This window comes from Pristiophorus japonicus, chromosome 7 (genome assembly GCF_044704955.1).
Source record: "Pristiophorus japonicus isolate sPriJap1 chromosome 7, sPriJap1.hap1, whole genome shotgun sequence".
NCBI lineage: Eukaryota > Metazoa > Chordata > Chondrichthyes > Pristiophoridae > Pristiophorus > Pristiophorus japonicus.
In genome coordinates this window covers 160,709,030-160,726,300 of record NC_091983.1, presented here as the reverse complement: position 1 = coordinate 160,726,300, position 17,271 = coordinate 160,709,030, and the positions used below count along the sequence as shown (strand labels likewise).

At 43.7% G+C, this 17,271-nt stretch overlaps 1 protein-coding gene across 4 annotated transcripts in view; it reads right to left on the bottom strand.

Moving 5' to 3' along the window:
* Positions 1 to 17,271, bottom strand: part of map3k5 (mitogen-activated protein kinase kinase kinase 5) — a 301,679-nt gene that overhangs the window by 127,480 nt on the left and 156,928 nt on the right. For all 4 annotated transcript variants that reach the window (XM_070885461.1, XM_070885460.1, XM_070885463.1 and 1 more), the window contains exons 7-9: positions 6,830 to 7,000; positions 5,125 to 5,237; positions 1,593 to 1,752 (exon numbers count right to left, since the gene is read on the bottom strand). In XM_070885461.1, coding sequence (XP_070741562.1) covers positions 1,593 to 1,752; positions 5,125 to 5,237; positions 6,830 to 7,000 — 444 coding nt within the window. The remainder of the gene's footprint in view (positions 1 to 1,592; positions 1,753 to 5,124; positions 5,238 to 6,829; positions 7,001 to 17,271) is intronic.

Genomic DNA, 17,271 nt, shown 5'->3' with positions numbered 1-17,271 from the left:
GGGCCAGCAGCCTGGCACCCAAGAGCGGGTGCCAGGCTGCCTGTTGGTGGCCCAGCCGAACCCAGGGACATAAATGTCAGGCTGAACTGGCAGTCGGCCAACAAAAAAAATAATATGGCGGCTGCGGCACTGCGCCTTCCCTTTGAATGTCACACACACTGCAAACACAGTGCACCGACAGAAAAAGCTGTCGGAGACACTGCTCGGTGGCCCGAAGATTTTTGTTGCTGAATTTGGATTGTGGTGCGGGAGATCAGCGGTGCGCTCTTTGATGACACACTGAGGAGGGGTCAGCAGCAGCGGGGCGGAAGTGGGGATCGCCAGAAAAAGCACCTCGCAGAATTTCGCTGGTGGCGGCCACTGAACTCCAAATTGGCGGCCACTCAACTCCACTGCTTGGCCGCTGCTTTCCGGTGGCAAGAGGCCTTTTTGGGAGGCTGAATTTCGGTGCCTCCTTCTTTTGGATGATACGTTAAACCGAGGCCCCGTCTGCTCTCTCAGGTAGACGTAAAAGATCACATGACATGATTCAAAGAAGAGCAGGGGAGTTCTCCTAAGGTCCTGGCCAATATTTATCCCTCAACCTACATCATTAAACCAGCTTATATGATCATTACCTGATTGTGGGAGCTTGCTGTGTGCAAAATGACTGCCACATTTCCCTAAATTACAACAGTGACTACACTTCAAAAGTAGTTAATTGGCTGTAAAATAGTTTCAAACTCCTGAGGTCTTAAAAGGTGCTAAATGGAATGAATCAAGCTTTCTAAAAAGGTAGTAACTTTGTTACAAAGGTTCTGTTTCTCTTTCTTGGTCTAAACTGAAATGATTTGCTCTTCATCTGTACATTAAAACGATTAAAATCATTTCTGCATGAGAAACAACGAACTCAAAACCACAAGAGAAACTGTACACATCAGTAAATGTTATATATATATATATATAATCAATTGTGTGTCATTCAGAAGCTAATCATACACCAAAAAAAGAACCCAGCACACAGTCTATTCTAGTTTATCCCTCTCATTGGAAGGCACGGTAACCTTGGTGCTGGTGCTGATTTTGCTCAGAATTCCAGAGACCAACTCAAAAACAGTTTCTAGCAAAAACTACAAGAATTTATATTTTGTCTGAGGCAGCATTATTAGATATGAAATCTTTGGACAAAATTTCATCAGCATTAATGAAAAAAGGTAAATGCTGTTTAATGCTTATCATTTAGGGATGGGCAATAAATGTCAGCCTTGCCAGTGACGCCCACATCCCATGAACGAATAAAAAAAAACTAAGCAAAGATGAGAGTATCTGAAATTGCACAATTGCAAATCCTGCAAAGTAAAATGGTTATCTCAGTGTAACTTTATCACTACAGTGAGATAACCATTTTACTTTGCAGGAGTGTCTCAATTATGTTGCTCTGTATCACATCACACAAGAGATAACTAATCACAAAAATATGTGCGTCTTCATATCTTTGAATTTTCCCTATTCCACAGAAGTCCTAACTGAATCACCCTTCCTATTTCTCCAAACCAACAGGAATCCTAACTGCATTAGCTTCCTATCCCATTCCAGCAAGAATCCAAACTTACCATGCAGGTGCCTTGAGTTTAAAGAGCTTCTCAGAAGCCATAATAACTCGGAGAGGGTCGTTTGCTAACATACTGGCACCAAGGAAAAACCCCACATCCCAATAACTCTGTATTTTTTCCAGGTTTCCCTTCTTCCCCAATAGGCTGCTGAGCTTCACACCTGCACAAATTAGAAAGATCACCAGGATTAGCATAGATATAGAAATCAGGTATGTGGTGTCACATGAATTGAACCTCAAGGATCTTCTTACTTAATAAAAATTGTGTGTGTGTGAATATTCTAGTCAGACTGCCCGATGGGCAAGACTTCTGATTCTCAGTTTAGCCTCAGTTTCAAATTTCACAGTTTAGAGAGTTCACCTTTGAAGAAGTACATGAAAATATTCAAACATTTCTCAAATTGCAGCTCATTTTGTAATCAAGTACATGCTGAAGATTATTAAGTCCATATATGCCCAATTTTAAAATAAAATATCCTTAATGGTGACAGATATACTGCAATACATATTACATACATATTACTGTTTTGTGATCCAATTTTAATGTGTAATATTATATTTTCAAAAAGAGGATTTAACAGAATACATTCAATTGAATTTTAGTAGGTTAACTTGATGACTGGGAATGTTTCAACTGCTCTACCCATTTTAAACTAGAAGTCTGTAAATTGCAAAATCCTTCATATTTACATTAGCTAAAAGTAGCAGTCATGAAAAATAACATGTATTTTATTTCCCCTAAGCTTTATCTAAAAAGTAGGATACCATTGTGAATGTACTGTGAACAGTTACATCTGCTTATTTCAGACTATAAGTTGACCATAGCAGGCCTAACCACTCGATGAAAACACAGTAAGTTAGAAATGCCAACATTTGAGCAATTTCCTGACAAGCAAAACTGTGACACTTCCATGACAAATAAAGACCTGTAAACACAAATTCATGTGTGCTTTACACACCTGTGATCCAATTGCTAGGGCTAGATTATAAGACACCCCTTCTCACGATTGTGATTATTTTATTTAGTCCTGAAATAAGAGACTCGATGCCATAAAGCAAAGCAGTGCATAGTCTCTTAAGATGCAAAAATTATGTTGCAAAACCTCACAAACTACCAAGTGCAGCAGGCAACACATTAGTCTACAGCAACATTGCCATTGAAGTCATCAAGATAACTGGACTCGCCTCACACATACAGCAACTGTTTCAGGTACATTATGACATTTGGTGACATTCATTTAGAGTCTCACAATATTTTCAAACAAATCAATATCATCTCTTTGTTGCATGATAGTTTATGTCCAAATATAAATTTGAATACTTTATTTATATTCATACTATTTACACAAAGACCTGTCTATTTAGCCCACATTGTGTTAGACTTGATGTCAAGTAACTAACGTTTAATACAGAATGAGTAATATGGTGCATGCTCTACCCAGTTTTTACTGAATTTGGCATTGAGGTCTGAAAAGAGACATTCGGCCCTGATTAGCATATTCAGGGAGTCCAGCACCTGTTTTAGGCACATTTCTGGGGGAAATCACAACCAAAATTTTTCACACAGAAATTGGATGCGATGGAATTTCTACTATTTAGTCTGGTAATCATTTAGTATGTTAGAAACTCGGTTACACCCCTGTGTACATCCTTAAATTCCTCTTTACTAACTCTCTTGTCGTAAGGTGATTGTAAATTTAGATGTGAACATTTGGATTACATTAGATTTTCATTTCACTCAATTAGTTTTGTGGGATGCAAGGAATGGGGTGAAACCTTCCAGAAGCTTCCCTCAGGAAATGTCAGATACAGCCCATGATAGGGTAGATTGTGTTTATCTATGGAAGTAATGGATTTGATGGGGTAAATAACCTTTTATAAGTATGTACTTTATTGTACGTTCTTTAAAATCAAGATTAGAAGGTAAAGCCTCTAATTTGTTCATGGGATTATCTTATATAATATATAAATCATATGAATTAGTTACATGGTAAAGAGAAAACAGCAAACAAACAAAATATAAATACAGTGGGGGTGACATTCAACTTTGGCAGTGACACAGATTGCCCGACAGTTATACACCCCGCCCGATTTTCCTTGATTTTTCATATACTATAATGGTAAGGATAATCTGGCAGGATATATAACGGGTGGTCTATGTGCTACTGTCCATTTTTCGCCACCGCCAAATTTGAATTTGATCCAGAATATATCCCTGCCTAAACGAATCTTTCTTCCCCTCTGTCGCCATATGTAATGGTATGAATTTACATCCTCTTCGACTGCACAAACTTGATAATATTTTCTGCCGATTCAAAAGCAAACAAGAAAATCTGTCACTCTTCGCTACTTCCTCTTTCCGCAGTTGTGGTCGAGAAAATGTGTTTTTAATTCTGCAGATGCATTTTACTTACAACTGAAATTCATCCTTCATTAGCTTGAAGGAAGTTATATAGTTAAAGTATCTCTAAGCTTCAGCCAAAATTCCATTGGGGTGGTGGGGCGGGGTTCTGGGGAGAGAGTGGTCGAGTTTTCTGCCCATCCCACTAGTTCCACGGTATGTCTTCGAGCGTACCCAGGAATTCTGGCCAGGATGCCCTCACATTAGCCCAATCAAAGACATGAGTTCCGCTGGGGGATCAACTCAGCTCAGTCCATGTGATCATTGCTAGGAGAAAAATAATATTGGCTTTTAAAATTCTTCAATCTAAAAAGGGCCTGGAGCTCCCTCCATTGGAACCAGAAAGTACCACTCCAATTTTCTAGCATCACATCAGGATGAGCACCTCTTCCATTGATTACAATGCTCCCATCGCCAGAATGTGGATAGCGTGCTTGGGTCCTCCAGCAGGTGGGCGGAAATGCTGCTGCACTTCTCGTGGCGGAGCGGGTCGGAGCTCCAGGAATTTAACCCCAATGAGTTGACTGTTAAAAAGTTCTGGGAGTTGCTGGAAATGGCAGCACAGTCGCCTGTTCTGGCATTTCTGTGCTGCAGCAGGATGGCACTGTGCCAATGGTACAAAGTGACGCAATTTACAGAGAAGCTTGGACACTCTCCCAGAATGACTCAATACATATTGAAATGAATTTTGTCCCATGGAGCAGTTTGAGCTATTGCATTCCTGGTGCAAACCCAGCAACAACAGCAAAATCTGGGACAGGTGCAAGGACAAAAATCCAGATTTTCCTGCATCTCAAATGAATTTTGTGGGGTAAACAATCTTTTTTGAGTCTGTACTTTCTTTAAAATCAAGATTAGAAGGTAAAACCTGTGATGCAAGAAAGCACCATTTCATATCCCTCGTGTTTGAATGCTGTGTTGTCACACCAACCATCAGATTGCCAAACTTGCATCACTTTTTATTTTGCTAAAGAAATGTTGTGAGCATTGCTGGAGTGTTTATCAAGATAGCATTCCTTTAAAGAAAACTATATCCAATGACAACCGATATTTTGAATGGTAGTTAATTGTAGTGCTTCTTAAATAACCAGGTTTATTAAAATATTTACTCATAGAAAGTTAAACTAATTACCCGTTTTGTGCAGTTCAAAGGATGTGTCAAATTGATGTCCTGCTGCGAGGAGTAGGACGGCTAAATTCATCCCAGAATGTACCGTTGGCTCAGATTCAAAAGCCTTTCCATACCTTTAACAGAAGTTCCAATGTTAATGAAGTTTTACATTTTCAGATGAATATCTTTCACTGTAAGCCAAGCGCAATGATAAACCTCACAGCATTTTACGTAATCAGTGAATGTAACAAACATAAGCAAGCATGCACAGGCCCAACTGAAAAAATTGCCAGTGTTTATTGAGGGCATCCGGTGAAGAAATAATCAGTGCAAATTTATTTTTTAGGCAACAAAAAAAAGTCAGCAGCACTAGAATTTGTGTCTTTGCAAAGTCAAAAATGAGTCCCATGAATCCATGAATGCAGAAAGCACGTCTGCCTTTCAGCACCGAAGGAGAATCAGGACACGCTCCCCAGCTAAATAGAAAACATGGGCACATGCTTACCCACCCACCCACCAGATATGGCTGATGTATGCCCACTGATCGATTAAAGATGTAAGTAATATTTTTAAATTAAACCCACACAACAAGCAGCATACTGACTGCACAAAGGGTTGTTTATCCATCTATGTGTGAAATACATGCTTTTTAAAAAGGCATCAGTGCATTTCGACCTGTGGTTATGATAGTGCCTATTTCACGTAGCCATTAAAATGGCAAAATTGTGCAATTTAGGTCATTTCAGATTCTTCAGCTTGGCGCTTATCCCTGTATACGCAACTACAAAATGAATGCTAAGCCCATCGCATTTGTATGATGGCTGAAAGTAGAGCAGGGGCACAATAGATGTGCATTTTAAAGGTTCAATAGTTCAATAGGCATTTCCTTGTTAGCTTTCACAAATGACCCAAGAAATAGTTTGACATATCAATTTGTGTGTGAAAATATTAAGCAGCACAAACGACAATGTAGTTATTGCACAACAAGCCGAATTGTACAGCGACTGCAGTCAACACCATTATTTTAAAGTTTTCTCCTCTATCCCAACATAAATCTATACCAGCAGCAGCATCCATCCCTGATACACAAGGAGCTCAACTTGCAATTTCAGTCAGAATTATATTAATAAGTCATCAGTCTAAGCTGCTGGCCATATTTTGATGCAGGGTACTTGACTTTTTTTCCTCTATGGATTCTTTGTCTGAGCACCTTTCTCTATTTCCAGCTGAAATGATTGTGAACAGGAGCATCCGAATCAAATTTTGCTCGATGAAGGATGCTTGCTATTAAAATTAAATGAAGCATTTATGTTTGCATTGATTATATAACAATACACAATAGCACTGCTCTTATATTCTTACCTCTATAACTAGCTATGAGCACACATGGCAGAACTGGCCTATGTTAGAGCAGCGCAAAAGCCACGAGGCAAGCAACCTGCTCAGTTTATACAATGAGCTCACTGTAGATTGACGCCGTCAGTTAGAAGCACATATCAAGGAGGGGATTGAATATTTAGTGAGAATTTTAGCATAGCTAAGAGAAGTACTTTTTCTTCTCTACTCTCCTCTTTCCCACCCCTAAACCAGACATGTGATGCCTCCTTCCACTGAAAGACCAAAAAAAAAAAAAAAAAAAAATCGCTGAGTTATGATGTCTTCATTGCACAAAATGGGTTCAAGTATGGTAGTTCGGTAATGCAAATAACCTTAAGTGAATGCTTACCAGTAAGCACCATTATCTCGGCTTTCAGTGTCCTGGAAACCAGAGTCCAGAAACATGTCCTTGTAGATTCTACCCAAGAGGCAGTATATATCAGATGGAGCCTGTTCCCCTGACTGCACCATTGGCAACAATATAGCTATGGCACTTTGTCGGTCACCTGAAAAATTCCTCCTGCACAGAGAAAAAGAGAATGTATAAAATTATAGGTAGGTGAATGTTACCTTACAGAAGTTTGTTTGGAATCATATACAAAGAAACAATGCCAGACAATCTTCTGATATATAATGGGAAATGCTTATCTGAGATACCACCTTTCTCAAAGTTACAACTTCAAGCAGTCACAATTACAACTTTCAAAACACCAACTTACAGGCCTAAAATCTAAAGACAGCAGTGCAGTGGGAGGTCTCTCTTCAGTATTTATGTGGGTGTTGGGGGTGAATATGTGGGATGGACTGTCATCGATGGCTGGTTGTATCGGCAAATTCAAAAGTACACTGGATAAGTACCCGCAGAAAAATGTGAGAGAGGGGTATTGTGGAATGTGACATTTCCTAGGCAATGAGACCAGCCAGATGGAACGGAATGGTCTTTTCCAGTCCTGTACATTCCTATGTTCTTATGTAATCTCACCCAGGTCACCTCAGAAAAATAAAAAGATAAAACTGGAAGATGAAGTAATTTACGCCAGCTTCCATTTCCAGGCTTATAATGAAACAACCCAACGGCATAGGCTTCATGGGAGTGTCTGTCTGTCCTGTAGTAGAGAGTGCAATTAACTGTGGTAAAAAATAAAACAACACAAAAGCAGAACATATGGAGCATCAATGCTCCCAACTTTGTAATGGTGAGTTAGGGAAGGGAGAAAGAAGGAGCCACCTGAAAGGGCAATTTTTGCTGCAGTGTTTACCCAGCATTTCTTAGCTATTTTCAGCAGGAGAATTTTTTTTTAAAGTTTTCATCATAAATAGTAAACCATCATAAGCTGGGGTATGTTCCAAGAAAACACAAGGAAAAAACATTTTCCACAGCATTATTTCTGAGTTATGAGATTGTACTGTTTAAGTGTCGGTTGCACATTTTTGCAGTTGAAGGAGAGGAGCTAAAATATAACTATCAACATCACTGTGAAAGACAGTCACAGTTCACTGAAAGCCAGCAATTTTACTAACATGAAATTTAAATACTGCTGTCACTGACTACCTCATTTCACCTCTGGCTTTCAGCCAAGAGCCAGAACCTGAACATAGAGGCAACTGAGCAGAGACAAACAATTCCAGCATGCCCCGATATCAGTCTCCAATGTAAAAGCCCGGCTACTTGCAAAGCAAACGAGCCATGGAAAATTATTTCAACTTAAAACAAAAAAAAAGCCATTTACTCTCTTGCATATTAGAATTTAGTTTAAACATGCTGCAATCTCATACCAAGTCCTCACTCACTGCAGGACAGAACCAAGTATTGTATATGCAGACCACACTGTTCTTTTAGGATTCTGCCAAAGCAGCTCAACCAAGTCATTTTAGTTCATACAGGCTTTCATTTGGACGACAAACTAGCACTTGGATGGCTGCCACTTGTGAAGAAAGATACATACAACAACAGTACTGAGATAATGGGCACAATTTTCCCCAGTTATCTGCGCCGCTTTTTTGGGCATAAATTAAAATATCCAAGTTCCCCCAAAGTTTCTGCACTAGTATAACTCAGTTACGATTTTTTTAGGTTAGTATTTTTTTGCGTCATAGGGGGCGTAACCTGATCTCTGCACCAGTTTTTCACATTTAAGCAAGTTTGGCCAACTTAAATTTTTCCTAGGATGGCGTATGTGACCACTCCCAAAAGCCCTTCTGGGCACTGAAACACCAGCGCATGTTAAAAAATCAGCGAAGAAAGACGGCATTATTTTTAGGGCGTCAAGAAGGCAGAGGATATGCATCATGAAGCTAAATCCTTTCAACGTCAAAAGAAATACCATGCCACCAATGAACGTCTCCTCACCGGGCTCAGGGGTCAGAGCGTGGGCCAGCAGAATTGCTCCCTTGCTCGGACAAAGAGGCTCGGGGCTCAGATTCAAAAGAAGTGCGGGGGAGGGGGTGGATGCCGAGCCCCTGCGTCTGAGTGAGGGAGCAATTCTGCCGGCCGACCCTCGAGCCCGATGAGGAGAAATTCGGTGGTGGGGTGGTATTTTGAAAAAAAAATTAACGAATTGCATTAGACTTCGTTTCTTTATTAAATACCTAGCCTCCCGTTCTAAACAAGCCTATTGCACAGGCACAGACCTAGGTGTGGTCCATACTAGGGCGTCGATATTGGGGAGAAAGAGGAAAGGCGGCGTGTGTGATTTCTCCTGCTATTTTAATCTTCTTGTAAAGCTACAATTAAATAATGGGGGTAATATTCACAATGCCATGCATCGTGTAAGCCTTCAGCATGATTGTGCTGTGGAAGAGAAGATTGATTAGACATCATCACCTGAGGAAACTCAGAGCACGTAGGATGATGGGCAGGAGGCCTTACCCACGTCGGGTGTATCGAGAAGGCGTTCATACCTGCACCTGTGTGAGAAGGCTGCATTTCCACAAAGAAGTTGTAACTGAGATCTGAGAGTTAATAAAAGCAGACCTGCACCCTAGAAGCGTCAGGAGGACTGCTTTGTCAGTAGAAGTAAAGGTTACAGCTGCACTTTCATTTTGTGCATCTGGATCATTCCAGGCCAAAACTGGGGGTATGCACGCCATTTCTCAACATGCAACACATATCTGTATTCAGCAGGTGACTGCTACACTATATGCCCAGAGGAATGACTACATAAAGTTCCCCATGACCGCCCTGGCAATGCATGACAGAGCTGTGGGCTTCTCCAGGATTGCAGGCTTCCCAAAGGTACAGGGTTGCATTGATTATACCCACAATGCCTTTGGAGGATTCTGAGATATACAGGAACAGAAAAGGCTTCCACTCCATGAATGTGCAGCTCTCCTGTGATGACATGCATCGCATCATGGCAGTTAATGAGAGATACCCTGGAAGCACCCATGATGCATTCATCCTATGCAAGAGGGCCATATCTGCCATGTTTCAGCAGCAGCCAGAAGGGCAGAGCTGGGAGTCAAAGGGTACGGCCTCGCCACCTGGCTCATGATGTCCGTACACGTAACCTGGACAGAAGCTGACTGGGAATACAACATGTCGCAAATTGCGATGCGCAGCATAATAAAGGCCCACTGGCATCTTGAAACAGTGTTTCCGATGCCTGGACCATTCCGGAGGCTACTTGCAATACTCCCCTGAGATTGTCGGTCAGTTCACTGTTGTCTGCTGCATGCTGCCTAACTTAGCCATCATGAGGCAGCAGCAGCTGGTAGTAGAAGACCCAACTGAGGTGAAAGTGACTGATGAGGAGGAAGAGGAGGAAGATACAGATGAAGAGGAGGAGGAGGAGGAGGAAGGTACAGAGGAAGAGGAGGAGGAAGAAGAAGATACAGAGGAAGAGGAAGATACAGAGGAAGAGGAAGATACAGAGGAAGAGGAAGATACAGAGGAAGAGGAAGATACAGAGGAGGAAGAAGAGGAAGATACAGAGGAAGAACAGGAGGGGGAGAGGAGGAGGAAGAGGAAGAGGAAGAGGAAGGAGGAAGAAGAAGAGACAGAGACAGAGACAGAGGAGGAGGATGACGAGGAGGAGGAAACCATACAACTACCTGAACCCGGAGCACGACGGCGGAAGAGAGCGGCCAGTCATGCCCCTCTAACGATTTCTCGAGCCTTGTGCCAGCAGCTCAACCGTGAACGCTTTGCTGCCTGAAGGCTCAGCGGCAACTATTCCAAATGGACCATGTTTACTGTTTGGAACTGTTCCGTAATGTTGTGTTGTGCTAATGAAACAAATTATGGAAATTATTATTCTTTAGTTCAAAAAGTTATGTTAATAATGGAACAAATAATGTAACTGATTCATACAATTTAAAATATATTTTATTCAAAAATTAAACACTTGTTTGTACTTAACTTTAATAAAAATATTCTTGTATCAAACTTTAAAGTTTTCAATTAAGAACACTTACAAACTTTCAAACTTGTAAATGTACATCACTTACAAAAAACTTTTAATTTGAGAACAGTTACAACAGTAACAACAACATCAACAACAGCAGCAAAGAAAGGCTGCACCCATCTCTCCTCCACCTTATTCTGCGCTTGGTCTTTGTAACACCACCCCTGCCCGCAGGTATTGGCACAGCATTTCTCAGGTTAGTACCAAGCTTATTCTTTCGAGCATCTCAGGTAATGTGCACTTCTTGATGGGGGGGGGGGGGGGGCATGGACAGGGGCAGGTGGTAATGTGGAAGGCCTGGCTTGGGCCTCTTCAGAGGCTGGTCTGGGGATTGAGGTGGGAGTGGCAGTCGATTCTATCAATGGGCGCGGAGTCTGGGCGTGTTCCCTTATTGCAGCAGCTAACTCCGACATTTCCTCCCTCATGTTCACCGTCAGTGTATCAGCTATCTGCAACATTCCCTCCCTCATGTTCCCGGACAGTGTTCTCATTTCTCTCGAGTGTTGTTACTTCTCCCGACAGTCCCGATACCTCATCATCCACCCCACTGATGGTGTCCAGGAGTGATCGTGTAGGGTCAATGCTCTCCCCACTCATTGCCATCATCTGAACCACATCTGTTACATCCTGCACCTCAGGAGAGCTCTCCTTCCCCTCCTCATCCTGGGTGTGGCCCACTGCATCCCACTGGGACCCGCAGCCTTGGATTGTGGGGCCCTGGATGTCCCTTGCTGCATCCCACTCGGACTGTGTGAAGCCGTGGAATGTCCCAACACTCGTACCACTCATGAAAGGGGCTGGCACCTCAATGGGCAGCACCAGCACCTCCTCCAGAGTGAGTACAACAGTGGGGTATTCATCCACCACCTCCCCCTCACCACCATGCTCTTGGTCTGGAAGGTAGGATTGGAAGATGTTCTCCTCTTCAGGCTTGTCTGTGTCTGAATCTGCTTCTGCATCGACTTCAGCCTCATCAGGGTTGGCCTCAAGTTCTGCAAAATATAACAGAACAGGCAAATGCTTAGCAGCAGAGAAGGGGCAGGGTGACATGAGTAGGCTCACACAGCGCAGGCAGCAGGCTCATTTGAAAGACCATGATGAATGATAGCACAATGCATCAACTGAAGCGTAGCTGACGGAGACATCCCCATGAACTGAAGCATAGTTAGCCCGCGCAGTACTTAACATATAGGAAAGCCAGAATGTGGAATTTGAAAAACTTACCCTCTCCCTCGAGTGTGGGCCCAGCTTGTGCAGTGGTGGTTGCTTTTCTCCAGGCAGGACCCATCAAAGCAGCGACCCTCTCTTCCAAGGGTGTCAGTGGGTGCAGATTTACCGGGCCTCCTCCTTTTCAAGTTCTTTCCCTTTTGTTGCATGCCACCTTCCTCGGCAAAGATGAAAATATAACTTTTTAGCCAGGGTGTCTTTCTCCTGGGTGCGACATACAGATGGTCACATTTACAATTGCAATTCCAATGAATAAATGAAAATATTACTTACACTAACTACTTGACCAAGGTTCTGCCATTTCTTTCTGCACTGGCCTCCAGACCTCGGGGTGGTCACCATTGCACAGTAATCTTCTGCAAGTTGGCTCCAGCGTTTCTTCATTTCTTTTGGTGAATCTTTTATGTGACCTCTGCTGGTGTCCAGCTCATGCCATCTGGCCTCAATTACAGTAACTAGTGCCTCCCTCTTGAGAGAAATTCTTTGTCCTTGAGCCGCGTTGCATATTACAGCTCCCATTTTTCCACTGAGAATTAAAGTTCTCACACAGTTCTCACACACAACTGGCTCTTTAAAAATGGCCGATTGCAGACCGGGCGGTGTACTGGGCATGTGCGCCCATAGCAGTCACGTAAAAAATGTAATTTTCTTTTCGTGCATGGAAAGGGGGGGGGCGGGGCATCCTTTTTTCAGCGCAGACATTAGGCTATGCCCCCCCCCCAAAAGCTAAAAGACAGGCTGCACGGCACCAATTTTAAAAATTAGAACGGACAAACTTTCAGTTTTTTTTTTGGCGTAGTCAGGCCCCCAAAAAACAGGCATTACTCTTGAAATATGCCAAAAAACAGTATTGGGGAAAATTGAGCCCATTATCTGTGAGTACTGTTAAGTGCAATGAACTGAAGACTAACCAATTATAAAGAAAGAAGATTTGCATGGGAGACACAGTTGAAATTTATGCAGAATTCCAAAATGTAAACAAGCAAAACTGCCAATCGATGGGCTCAATTTTGCCCAAGCCCGTTTTTTGGCATATTGCCCGTTACACCCATTTTTCTAAGCCAGAAATGCGGCAAAAATATTTGTCCAAAGTTTCCCCACTGGATTTTCCAAATTTGGTGTCGCGTAGATTGTCTTGTCGTCTCGGGGGTGGGGGGTGGAACCTGCTGTCTGCGCCAAAGAAACCTCTCTGTGCTGCACCTTCTGTGCATGCGCAAAAAAAAGGACGTTTTTGACGTGATCCCAATGGGCAGTACAGCTCTGGGTCTGCAATCAGCCATTTTTAAAGAGCCAGTTGTGTATTTGAGAACGTTGAGTGCTGTGTGAGAGCATTGGAAACATTGAAGCTGGAATACAAGATGCTATGCAGTGCAAGGACCAAGAATTTCTTACAGGATGAAGTGGAGGCACTAGTTACTGTGATTAAGGCCAGATGTCAAGAGCTGGACACCAGCAGAGGTCACATAAAAGTTCCACCCAAAGAAATGAAGAAATGCTGGAACCAACTTGCAGAAGAATGCTAAGCAATGGTGAGCATCATGAGATCTGGAGGCCAGTGTAAAAAGTGGCAGGACCTTGGACAAGTAGTTGGTGTAAGTAATATTTTCATTTACTCAATGCAATTGCAATTGTAAATGTGACCAGCTGTATATGTCCCACCCAGCAGAAAGACACCCTTTGTAAAAAATTGCATTTTCATCTTTGCAGAGGAAGGTGACACATAACAAAAGGGAAAGAACGCGAACAGGAGGAGGCCTGGCAAATCTGCAGCCACTGACACCCTTGGAAGAGAGGGTTGCTGCTTTGATGGGTCCTGGCTGGAGAAAAGCAACCACCACTGCACAAGCTGGGCCCACACTCGAGAGAGGGGGTAACTCCTGCAAATGCCAGTCTGGCTTTTCTAAATGTTAAGTACTGCGCGGGCCAGCTATGCTTTAGTTCCTGGGGATGTCTCCGTCAGCTACGCTTCGGTTGATGCAATGTGCTATCATTCATCGTGGTCCTCCAAATCAGCCTGCTGCCTGTGCTGTGTGAGCCTACTCATGCCACCCACCCAGCCCCCTCCTCTGCTGCTAACCATTTGTCTGTGTTCTGTTATATTTTACAGAACTTGAGGCCAATCCTGACGATGGAAAAGATTCAGACGAGAACAATCCTGAAGAGGAGAACATCTTCCAATCCCAGCTTCCAAACCAATATCATGGGGGGGGGGGGGGGTGGAGGGGATTAGATGAAGTCCCCACTGTTTTACTGACTTTGGAGGCAGCACCTTCCGTGACTAGTGGCTTGAGTAGTGGTGAGACATTCCATGTTTTCCTACCGTCCGAGGCTCCGGGTCCCAGTGATGTGGTGCAGCGAGGCACATCCAGGATGAGGAGGGGAAAGAGAGCTCGACCGCGCTCTCCTGAGGTGCAGGATCTAACAGATGTGGTTCAGATGATGGCAATGACCTTACACGATCACTCCTGAACACCATCAGTGGCGTGGGTGATGAGGTGGGACTGTCGGGAGAAGTAACAGCAATCTCACGAGAAATGGGAACGATGTCCAGGACCACGAGTGAGGGAATATTTCGATCAGCTGAAACCATGTCAGTGACCACGAGGGAGGAAATGTCATAGGTAATGCAAACACTATCAGTGAACATGAGGGAGGGAATGTTGCAGGTCGTTGAGACACTGTCAGGGCCCATGAGGGACGACATGTTGGAGTTAGCTGCTGCAATAAGGGAACATGCCCAGACCCCGCGCCCAGAATCAACTACCACTCCCACTCCAATCCCCACAGAAACCTCTGAAGAGCCCCAAACTGGGCCCTCCATATTGCTGCCTGGGCCTTCTCCCCTCAGCAGGTGCGCAATACCTGGGATCTTACAAAGAATAATCTTGGTACCAACTGCAGAAACACTGTGCCACTGCCTGCGGGCAGGGGTAGTGGGGTCACCAAGAACAAGCGCGGCGGGCGGTCTTAGAATAAGGTGGAGGAGAGATGGGTGCAACCTTTCTTTGCTGCTGCTATTGTTGTTGTTATTATTGTTACTGTTGTTCTCAAATTCAAAGTTTTTTGTAAGTTATGTCAATTTACATGTTTAAAAGTTTGTAAGTGATCGGAACTGAAAATTTTAAAGTTTGATAACTTTTTAATAAAATTATTCTTGTAAGTACGAAGAACTGTTTGTTAAACTTTTGAATAAAATATATTTTACTTTAAAACTGAATTATTTACATTATTTGCTCCATTATTAACACAGCTTTTGAAGTAAACAAGAATTATTTCCATTATTTGTTCCATTATTACAACACAACATTATGGAATAGGTCCAAACTGTAAACATGGTCCATGAGAAATAGTTGTCGCTCAATCTTCAGGCAGCAAAGTGTTCACGCATGAACTGCTGGTGCAAAACTCAAGCAATCGTTAAAGGGCACGATGGTCCGCCCTCCTCCGCCGTCGTGCTCCGGGTTCAGGTAGTTGCACAGCTTCCTCGTCGTCTTCCTCCTGTATCATCCTCATCATTATCAACTATTCTCACCACAGGTGGGTCTTCTACTACCAGCTGCTGCTGCTTCATGCTATGCAGCATGCAGCACACAACAGTGAACTGACCGACAATCTTAGGGGAGTACAGCAAGTAGCCTCTGGAATGGTCAGGCATCGGAAACGCTGTTTCAAAATGCCAATGGTCCTCTCTATGATGCTGTGCATCGCAATGTGCGACATATTGTATTCCCGGTCAGCTTCTGCCCAGGTTACGTGTAGGGGCGTCATGAGCCAAATGGCGAGGCCGTACCCTTTGTCTCCCAGTAGACAGATCTGCCCACTGCTGAAACATGGTATCCTCTCGCGTAGGATGAACGCATCATGGATGCTCCCAGGGTATCTTGCATCGACTGACATGATGCGATGCATGTCGTCAAACACGAGCTGTACATTCATGGAGTGGAAGCCTTTTCTGTTTCTGTACATCTCAGAATCCTCCAAAGCAAGGCGATGTGGGTACAATCAATGCAGCCCTGTGCCTTTGGGAAGCCAGCAAACCTGGAGAAGCCCACAGCCCTGTCATGCATTGCCTGGGCGGTCATGGGGAACTTTATGTAGTCATTCCGCTGGGCATATAGTGCAGCAGTCACCTGCCGAATGCAGACATGTGTTGCATTTTGAGAAATGGCGCACACATCCCCAGTTGTAGCTTGAAACGATCCGGAGACATAGAATGAAAGTGCAGCTATAACCTTCACTTCAACTGACAAAGCAGTCCTCCTGATGCTTCTAGGTTGTAGGTCTGCTTTCACCAGCTCACAGATCTCAGTTACAACTTCTTTGTGGAAATGCAGCCTTCTAACACAGTCTGCATCACGCAGCTGCAGGTACGAACACCTATCTTCATATACCCGACGTGGGTAAGGCCTCCTGCCCAGCACCCTATGGGTTCTGAAGTTCCTTATGCGATGACGTCGAATCATTTGTCTCCTCTGTAGCACCATGATGCAAAAGGCTCGCACCAGGTATGGTATTGTCAGTATTGCCCCCATGGTTAAATTTTACCTTTGCAAGAAGCTCAAAACGGCAGGAAGGCAGGCAGGTCGGGTTCTTTTTTCTCTCTCCCCAAGGTCTGTATGGACCACACCCAGGTCTCAGCAGTCGTGACTTCTCCTCCTCCCCCCGCCGCCCCCCCCCCACCCCGGGCTCATTGCAGTCTTGTGACTTCTCCTCCCCCGGGCTCATTTGCTGCCTGATGCTGTCTTCCGATCGCCATCTCCCCCGCCCCCACGGGCTTGTTTTGCAGCTGAGTTCCGAGCCCATGTCCGGGGCAATTCTGCCAGCTGTGCTGCGACCCCCCAGCCCTGTTTGAAGACGTTCGGTGATGGCTTGAGTAAAAAAAAATGTAAACTTCAGAATTCCATCGAACTTCCATGTACTCCGTTGAAAGGTCAAAAAATGTCTTCTTTATTATGAATATTTATAGTGTTCGTGAATCCCTCCAAAAACATCGATGAAAAACAATGGCGTCTTTCTGCGCTGATTTCTCAATGTGCTCTGCTTTCTGTTAACTCACCAGAAGGTTTTTCGGGATTGGCCAGATACGATCACCTTGCAGAATTTTTGGGGGCGAAAATTGTGAAAAATGATCAAAACTGGCGCAGACATGAGGAAACGC